The 10,199-nt window shown below is 39.1% G+C and overlaps 1 protein-coding gene across 2 annotated transcripts in view; it reads left to right on the plus strand.

Annotated features, from left to right (window-relative positions):
- The window catches only part of mib2 (MIB E3 ubiquitin protein ligase 2), a 38,118-nt gene extending 34,753 nt beyond the window's left edge, over nt 1-3,365 (plus strand). For both annotated transcript variants that reach the window (XM_075476268.1, XM_075476267.1), the window contains exon 19: nt 421-3,365. In XM_075476268.1, the coding sequence (XP_075332383.1) occupies nt 421-662 (242 nt within the window). In that variant the 3' untranslated portion in view covers nt 663-3,365. The remainder of the gene's footprint in view (nt 1-420) is intronic.
- Nucleotides 3,366-10,199: the final 6,834 nt, after the last annotated feature.

Genomic DNA, 10,199 nt, shown 5'->3' on the forward strand with positions numbered 1-10,199 from the left:
ACTGACTTAACAGCCTTTTTCTGCTTTTTGGTTTTGCACTTCTACAATGTGAAGCGATCAGTTGATCTATTTTTATTTTGCTATCAGTTTTGGGATTGACTGTTGCAGTTAAGGTGGTGAAAGAGTTTATTTCGAATTCACACGGTTTTTCACAGTGAACTGGGGCTAAATGATCAGTGATCACTGCTTCATTGTAAATGAAAGAAGCTGTGTAGGGATGGCAATGAACCAATGAAACAATAAGAAATTGTGAGCCGTGCAGCATCCACGGTCAGTTGCTTCAGTTTACCTTTTGTTATCTTTGACCCTGAAGCACAGTTAAGCAGCAGCCCATTCTCATCTTACACAAGACTGCATGGCTTGCATGAAATTCTCTCGACTTGACTGAAATTGACTCTTGCTGATGGCCTCCCTCCACAGACCAAACGGAGGTGGACTGCAGCCCCGGCACTGAGAACTCGGAGCAACACAACCTGTTGGAGCAGCTGCAGTCTCGCTATCGCCAGATGGAGGAGCGGATCACCTGCCCCATCTGCATCGACAACCACATCAAGCTGGTCTTCCAGTGCGGACACGCTTCCTGCATCGACTGCAGCGCCGCGCTCAAGACCTGCCCCATCTGCCGGCAGACCATCCGTGAGCGGATCCAGCTGTTTGTCTGAGCCTCGCTGCTCTTTAAAAACCCAAAGATGATGTAGGAAGGGGCTGCAGAGAGGTGAAGGTGGGGCAGCTGTTACCTTAAACTGCTCCATACCTGCCCGTCACACCCTCCTGCACCCGCCCTCCCCGTGATCAAACATTCGCCCAGCCCATAGGTTGCTTCTCTGTAAGATGCTGTGTTACATCGCTGAGAGCTCACTGTGTGTTACGTTTTGGTAAGTTCCCTCTCGAGCAGCGCAGGCAGAAACACGTTGATCACTTTGATTTTATTTCCAGTGGCAGAACTGATGCTTAGCTGAGCCTGAAAGGAACCAGACGAGGCAAAGTTGTGAGGTGATGCTGCCACTTTGAATCCTCTGATTGGTAAGATGGGAGAAAAAAAAAAAAAAAAAAGGCCTCCACCTCTTGTTTTCCTAACTCCCAGCCAGCCTCAGTTTATCTTGTAATTGGTCTGATCTTAGCTGCTTTAATTGGATGTCTGTTACCCATCATCCTCTGTGGCATTCTTGCCTGTTCTGTTTACAAGGCTGCACAGAGATCAGTTCTCGTCTTTTTGCTCCTCAGCTTGTGAATTACATTTGCTCTCATTTTTATCAATCTCTTAATAAACAGTGTTAGTCTCTGCAGAGAGAGTTGGTATAACTAAAAGCTCTCTATATAGTCCCCAACCACTTGTCTGTATGCAAGGGGAAATACACATTATATATGCATGGGTATATGCATATTGTAAAGCTGAAAATGACTGTGTTGTCATGGCTGATATGTGGTTGTTGTTTTTTTTTTCTCTCTGGTTACATTTGTGGTTTTTAATGTATCTACAGGTGCAGATTTTTATTTATGTGTGAAAGGTGGTTTTACCTATGTGACGTCCTTTTTCAGTTGGTGTTTGCTTGGCAAAAATGTTTGTTTCTGCTGAAGTTCACCCCAAGCCTATGTCCTCTACTCAGGGTAACGAATCATTGAAAGCACTTGGAATATACATAAACGTTTTAAGAGCCCCCTCCCAGACACACACTCACATACCTTTACAGAAAAGTGTATCTGATGATATTAGCGGAGGGTAATAACCAGCAATAGATTTATCCATTTTGATGAAAAAAAGAATTCTTCGTCATGAGACGATTGTTTGCAGAGGAGATTCTGCAACAACATATTTTCATCCAAAATACACAAATAAAAGCAGTCAGAGACCGCATACCTTGGCCAAGGCAGAATTAGAAAAAAAAATATATCCATATATGGATTAATGTTGAAATTTTATATTTTCTAAGTTGGTTCGTGCCCCACATGTAGGAAACTTCACGGAAATCCATCAATAACCTCAAGTATTTATGCTAAAACACTGACGGATAGATAAGCAAAGAAACTGACCCGACCACATAACTTCATCTGAGGGTAAAAATGTTCTCAGAGCCTCCCAGTCAGCTGTATTTCTGTTTAAGTGTGGGCTGAAAAAAAAAAAATCATGTTTGTCTGCTTGTTTGTGTCTGTTGCTGGGCTCACTATTTAAAGGAGGATAATCTTTTTGTAATTCCACCAGATGTACTTTAAGAGACCGACTCAGAAGGGCAAAAAAGCACGACTTAGTTGTGCTGCCTTCTGTAGTTCAACATCTACCTTCCCAGTAGAGTCTTTTCTGGAGAAATCCCACCCGTTCTCCTCTGGGGTTTTGGATTGTACATCATCTTCATCCTCTCTTGTGTGTTGATGTGTTTTCTTGAAGGGCTTATGCATATGAGAAAAAAAAAAGTTGTGTCTACTTCAATCTTAATTTAATTTTGATTTTCTACATTAAACTTCCAGTGACGGGGGTTCTCTTTTCTTCATTAGATCCCAAATTTTGGGAGAGCCAATGTTAAAGATGTACATTTGAATGTTGGGAGGGGGAAATGTATCCTGTCTCACTCTGCCTTTTTTATGTGTAAAGAAAAAAAGATGTAAAAGACGGAGCTAGAGGAAACGAAGTGTACCACAAGGTTTACGTTGAGGAAAGAACTTTTACATCAGTGCCAAATCGCATGAGGATGTGCATGGGCATGCACGTCCTGAATTACCTAGACGTACTATGCTAAGCCCCTCCTAGCTCAAGTGAGGGCTCAATTATTCCAGCAGTGTGAAGTAAACTAAACACTAACATTGTGTTTCATTCAGAATCAGAAGAATTATCTCAGCACAGTTTCTGGTGTTCGCAGGTGAGCCAGTGGTGTCAGCCTTCCCGCTTCAGCAGTAGCGCTCCGAACCTCCATGAAAGGTCATGCTGCTCTCAGTCACAAAATATTATCAGTCCTATACGGTTTGGAGCTTTTTACAACTATATACTTATATATAATATATATATTTATATTTTGTGAGACATTATCGATCAAAGGACAAGTTTCTTACAGAGGTTTCAGCATTTAAGGATTGTCCGTTGGTGTTCTAAGTTGATTGGTTTACAGGCAAAGGCAATAATGTTTTAGAAAAATGGGGAAATTGTTTTAGATTTTTTCTTTTTTCTCCATTGAGGAGCTTGCTGGGAGAGCAGGAAAAGTTTATGTGTGAAAATACGAATAAAGCAGCAAATGTTACTGTAGGTGTTTGTACAGTTCAGCTCTTGGAGTTCTGATGTTGGCCTTACTGTCTATTCCTCCTCTGTTGATGTTTTGTTTTTCAGTCTGTACAAAAATATTTTGCAATAAATATGGAACTGTTTTCTAAAGACTTGATGGAGCTCTCTTTTGGTTGATTTGTTTTCCAAAGACCCCCCCTGAAGTCTCTTTGACTTTTCCATATTTCAAGCAACAGCTTATTTTATTGGTTGTGGCCTTAAAAAAGTTGGAAGTGTTTTATCAGTCTGTGAGCTCATTAAAGGGAATTTTAGCAAAATAGTTCATGCTGTATAGCATTAGCCACCAAGCGCTGATAGTCTTGTGGCGGTAGTAGGAAAACCGTAGACAGCGAGCATGTTACCGTCACCATAAAAAAAAGAAAAATATCCTCTGTTTTTTAATCGAACAAAACTTTTTGATTGTCTTTTTTTCCCTTCAAACTTCTCATTTTGTGTCACCTTTTTATCGTCATGACAGTTTTCTTGTTAGTATGACAGTTTTTTTTTAGTTATCATGGGAGACAGATCATGCAGGAAGGAGCAGGATGACATGCATTTATCCCCTTTCCTATTCCTTTTCGGACATGGAACTTGAGACATAAAAATTAGAGTTTGATTATAACTGCATTACAAGAAACATCTAGAAACACCATTTTGTCGAGACTCAAATCAAAACTAAAACAAAAAAAGTCAACAAAATATTTTTGTAAATTGAAATGCTATTATATCTATTTTTGGTTCCGTGTTGTAAAAAGTCGATGTGTTTTCTACTTTGGTGCTAGACATTAAAGCTAAAATCTGAGCTGTAATGACAGTGTAGGCCTCCATTAAATGGGGCTCTGTTAACACAGGTAAGGCACTTTTAATGTCGTATTTCTTTCGTGTGCGTGTGTGTTTTCTGCTGTGATATTACCTGATGTCTTCATTTGTTCCTGTTTTCTAAATTGTGTGGCGTTTTGCACCTCATGACCACCACATCCACCCCCGTATGTACAGGCACACCACGAGCAACATAAGCAGCAGCTTGTCCTCCTTTTCCAACTCCAAATTAACAAGGAAATCTAACAGCAGCTCGAAAATGATAACAAATGCTCAAAGATCTATTTCATATGAAGTGCAGTGTTGCATCATGTCGGCCTGTTTCATGAGATTGTCCTCGGCTGATGTGAACAGCAGGTGACACGTTTGCGTTTCGCTGTAACCAGTTCAGACTGCCTGCTGTCTGAGCAGCGTCTCCAGTTAAAACACTGCTGTGCGCTACCTCTTAGTCCTAATTGTCTTACAGCTCAGATGGCTTTGGTGTATGACTCAGCACTTTAGAAGTGACGTCCACCTTGGAGACAGGATGACGGCTTCGAACACTGGTAACAGCAACGAAGCCATGATGTTCAAACTTCTTGTTTTTAAAGCTTATAAAAAGGCAAGCTTTTCAAAGAGAGAAAGCCAACATCATATTCGGTTGTCATGGAGTGAGCTGGAGTTCACCTCTTTAGCTGCTAAAAACTCGATAGTGTTGCACATTTGAATATTTGATGGTTTTATAAAACTGATTTGTTGCTAAGAGTTAAACAGTGTCGTTTTATGGGGATAGATTTTTAACTTATCCAATTTATCCAAATAAAATTCAGTTTGAAACAAAAATTGGGACCTTTTGAGAGCAGATTGTTCTTCATCAGTCATAAAACTTCTGTTTATTTTTAATTATTTCAAATAAGCCGATGATAAAAATGTGTTTGTTAAAACACTAATTCTTTTTAGTTGGATATTTTCACATCCAGTTTTGTTCGTGCTTTATACTTTGAATTTGAAAATATCTAATTTCCTGTCTTTTTCTGTTTGTGTTAAAGTGCCTTGATTGTTCAGGCTTTCCAATTTCATGTATACAGTCCTCTGTCATGTGTTTTTCTAAATCCACATTGTAAAGTAGTTCCCGCACGTTTCTCATGCTTGTATTTTTCTTTAAATCTCCTTTCGATTACATTTGTTGACAGCATGTGGGTGTCATAATGTTCTGTGTCCTACTCAGAAAACCCACCACCTTCTAAGCTTAATAAAAGTGGTGTTTGTATTTGTGTTCCTATTGTTTTGTGCATTCTGGTGTGTCAGAGCAGTAAAACTTGTGTCTATTGAAAGGTTTAAGACCGCCATCTAGTGGTACAAGTAAAATTAGTGATAGGCAATGCCTCCTGTTGTGTAACTTCTCCGATTATCAAACCAACAAGTCACATTCGGTCAAAATGCACAAATAATCATGCTGTTTGTCTCATAGCTTTAACTTCATTCATACATTTTTTTTTCTCTTGTTTATTGTATTTGGAGCTGAACATCTGAGGAGTTGGACATCACAGACTGATTTTCCGGTGTCCTACAGGGGGTGACCTTGTTTACAGAGCTGATCTCTGAAGCTCATGTGAGCATCCTCCTGACAACTCTGCACCTACCTCTGTCCTCCACAACACATTCACATATCCAAGGTGCTGGATTGCTTCCTTATTTTAAGCCCCTCAGATCTTTCTTCTTCTCATATTAAGAATAAAAGGGGAAAGAAAAATCTTAAAAAGACGACTCTGAATGATAAAGATGGGAAAGTCCTAACCAGGAAGTTCATGTTAGGATATATTTGCTAGTCAGAGGCTAACGGTTTTAGACAGAATTATTGGCTCTGTACACACAAATGAACTCATTCTGTATAATAAGGCATTTAGGAGCAGCAGCAACAACAAACAGGCTTTCATATTCAGTTAAAAAAAAAAAAATGACCCAGACACAGGCCTGCTGGAGGCTTTTACACTCTTCAACTGGTGTAAATTGCAAGCTTTTTAGGTTTAGGCAGTCAGAGATTTAGGCCCAGACTCAATGCTTTAAAACTGTTAACCTGTAAACCTCTTCTTTTTTTTTTTTACTAAAGTTATTATTAATTGTTTTTTTTACATTACAATACATTAGTATAGCCAAATGTGCCTTTCTCTTCACCTGTCTTGAGCCAGTGAGTGTGTGATTTATGCTGAAACCTGACTCTGTTTCTTCTTAGCTCCACTTCTTGGAAGCATCTATGACTGTGAAAACTCTTGATAACATTTTGAATGGCTGGTACAGGGATCTCAAAAGCTTCTGTGGTTGTTGTAAAGCCTTAGGAACAATATATTGTTTTTTTGTTAAAGAATTTGTGATTGCCTCTGACAGCTCTCTTTGTCATTGATAAGAAGATAATGGAAACAATCACATCCTTTTTCACCGGTATGACCCCCATTCACCGGTTAATGCAGGCCATGTGTCCTTTGTTAAAACCTTTTTAAAAAGTTTTTTTCAATCACTTTGGGCATTTTATTAGAAATAATGATGATGGGCACAGAAATCTTGTGCTTTTAACTCCAGGGGGGTTAAATTATACCGACATGCATTATAAATCATATTTCTAAAAAGGCAAAAGTGTAGGTTGTTCAATGTTCAGAAATAATTAGCTTGATTATTCACTGTGATACTACTTTTATGCTTGTTAAACATGAAAATGATTGACAGTATATTCTTTGCTTTACTATCAACTGCTGAGCATAATGAGAGACGGCACTGGGATCGTGTCAAAGGAATTATTTGATTTCTCCGCAGGCTATTACAGTTTATATGTTGCATTGAAACCTTTAATTGATGTTCCTGTTCTCGTTCCGAGAAAAACTCCAACATAGATGTTAAAAAGGGGAAGTCGCTTCGTCTGGTTGCTGCAAAGTAGTACAGTACACAACCCCGGGTTTTGTTTCAGCTCATTGAACAAATAAATCTGTGTCAGATGTTTGCCTTCTTATCCGTCTTTGCTTGACTCTTCCTTTTGACTCTGGTGGTCAAAAGGAAGAGCCTGCTGGTGCTCTTGTTTAGATTCACCCAGGCAACCGTCCCCTACGTTGAGACAACAACTTTATCAGCACCGCTGACAGAAACAGGTGCAGGTCCTGAATATTTTAATCAGTCAATAATTCCAGACTTTTTTTCCCTTCAATCACACCTGAATACAAGCAGCTCCTGAGAAGTGGTTTGTGTTAAAACTGCTGCCTTCTGTTTTCTTTGCTCATATTGATCGACAGACTTGTTGTTGTCATGCTTATAGAATAATTTTGGTGACATTATTTATTTATGCTGTTGCTAATGAAGTCGATTAGCAGTCATCCTTAAACAGACCTGTGTAGGACGTCTGACACTGAGCTGAACAGCAGCCATGTTGGTGATAGATATTCAGCCATGTGGTATCTTGAAGCAGGATTTGTTGACTGACTCGTTTCATGACTCGCATTTCAGTTTAAGGGTCCCTTATTGAACTCTGGAACATATCATATCTGATCAAACAAGATTCAGTATCTTCAGGAAGAGGTTCTTCTGAAATGATTTTTCATTGTTTCCTGTTAGAATTTGTCACAGATGGGCTGACTTCACACGATTTATCTCATGAATGATTTCATTTAATGAAATCATAGCGATTTAAAAAAAAAAAAAAAAAAAAAAACTGAATGCATTGATGTCCAAATATCTTGTTCACAATAGAGCATAGAAGACCTTAAATATTGAAAGTGAGACCTCTTATTATTTCATGAACGATATTGGCTCATGTTAAATTTAGTGTCTCATTCCAAAAAGTTGGGACTGGGACAACAAAATGCTGGAAAAGTAAGTGGCTGCAGGAACACGTTGCAACCATTTAGATTAATTGGCAACTCGTCATGAACATTGATTGTGAATAAAAATAGCACCTTAGAGATGCCAAGTTTCTCAGAAGAAAAAAAGATGGAGAGATGTAAAGCAGTCTGCAAAAAACTCCCCTACCCATGATCCTCAGGCCCTTATGATTCAGTCATGGAAATCACTCCATGGGCTCAGCAACACATCCAGAAATCACTGTCTGTGAGCAGTGTTCACCGTGCCATCCACAAATGTAGGTTAAAGCTCTATCAGGTAAAGCTGAGGCCATATGTGAATATTATCCGGAAACACTGCCGTCTTCCCTGGGGTGTCTGGAAAACTGTTCCATGGTCAGTTTAATCAAAATTAGACATTTTATTTGGAAATAATGGACTCAAAATCCTCCTCTCTAAAGAGGAGAGTGACCCTCCAGCTTGTAGTCAGCACTCAGTTCAAAATCCTGCATTAGTTCCCGTGGAACTGGCAAATTGCACATCTGGAATGGCTCCATCAATGCTGAAAGGTATATACAGGTTTCAGAGCAACATATGCTCCCATCTAGATGAGGTTTATATCAGGGGAGGCCTTTCTTATTTCACTAAGACAATGTTAAACCACATGCTGCGTCCATCACAACAGCATGGCTTCGTAGTAGAAGAGTGCAGATGCCGGACTGACCTGTCTGTAGTCCAGATCTTTCACCAACTGAAAACATTTGGCATATCATGAAAAGCAAAATCTGACGAGGAAGCCCCAGAACTGTTGAGCTGCTAGAATCCTTTATCAGACAAAGAATGGGACAACATTCCTTTCTCGAAGGTCCAGTAACCGGTCTTCACATTTTTCAGATGTTTATGAACTGTGGTTAAAGGAAGAGGGTATGCTGAAAAAAACTACAGCAGTTTGCTGCCTCTGTGTGGGTTTCTGTGGGTGTTAGGTTGATTGGTGATTCTTAATTAGGTTCATGAGTGAGAATGTTTTTCTGTTTGCAGAAAAAAAAAGAATAACCAACAGAGAATTTATCATCAAATGTGTTCCTTTACATTGCAGTTTGTTCTAATTTGGTTAATCCCTGTAATGTCCTGAATATGAAATACTGACCGGCTTAAAGCTGTAGCCTGATCTGCCATCCCCTGAGAGTCAGCTGTTTGCTGTAATGTGTGCCATCCTGAGTCAGAAGTCGACATTTAATCCATATGACCTGTACCGAAAAACAAACAAAACCAGAATCTGTGTTTGTAAAAGGACGTGTTTTCTCAAAGTTGACTCTAACCTCTCTGTCTGTTCTTTTAACAAAATCATGTATCAGCAGCTTTTCTGCCTCTTTGCTCTCTGAACTTTACTACTATCAGGTTCAGCTGCTTTTTGTGGAAAATACCACAAGGTGCAGGGAGTTTTCCGTCGCTTACGTTTTAGTGTATCATCTCCCCAGGATGAAACCAGCAATTCAAGGCGGCTTTGTTTACACTGTCACTAAACACCTGTTATCCCATCAACAAATAGTACCGCATGGGCCATTTCTCATTCCTTCAAACAGAGAAAAATCACCATCAGCTGAACGGTTGCAGAAGATTTGCTGATGCCGTTTGTATTATTGATCCGTTTGGCTAAAAGGAGTTGTTGCCTATTGCAGAAACAGAGTTTTCCCCATGGGATCTCCAAGCTTCACAAAGCTCGTCTAAAATATCTGGAGATAAATGGTAGATGCTGATTATAAGACATTATTATAAGATTATAAGTTCCTTTATATTTTGGGGGCATGATTTTAAAAAGTCAGATCTTCCAGGTCACACAATTCAATTTGCTTTTTGATATTAAACGAGACTAAGACGTGAAGTGCTTCACACATACATTCCATAGACATAATTAACACCTTCAAGCTAATCTATTAGTCCTTTTTCATCTGTCTGACACCCATTACTGTAGATGATCTTTCTTCAGTTGAAGAAAAATGAATGAATAAATAGCTTTATTTAATTGTAGAGATGATTAGGGAGATGTCTTTAAGCTAAAAGTGGAATACTTACAGCCATGAGATGTTTGTTTACAAAGGAGACCAGGCTTTAGGAGTCAGAACCTGCTATACCTGCTGTTTCTCAACTCTAGAACGACCTGCTTGAGTAGATGTCATAAGCCAGCTCTGTTTTTTCATAATTTAAATGAGAAAGAAAAGCTTACCTATATCAGAAACTTTAGATTAGTTTAAGTGTCTGAATTAGTGTATGAATTAAACTTTGTTAACCAGATTCTTTGAAGCAACTTGCTTAATGCTAAAAAGCAATCATTG

Source organism: Odontesthes bonariensis, chromosome 10 (genome assembly GCF_027942865.1).
Source record: "Odontesthes bonariensis isolate fOdoBon6 chromosome 10, fOdoBon6.hap1, whole genome shotgun sequence".
Classification (NCBI taxonomy): domain Eukaryota; kingdom Metazoa; phylum Chordata; class Actinopteri; order Atheriniformes; family Atherinopsidae; genus Odontesthes; species Odontesthes bonariensis.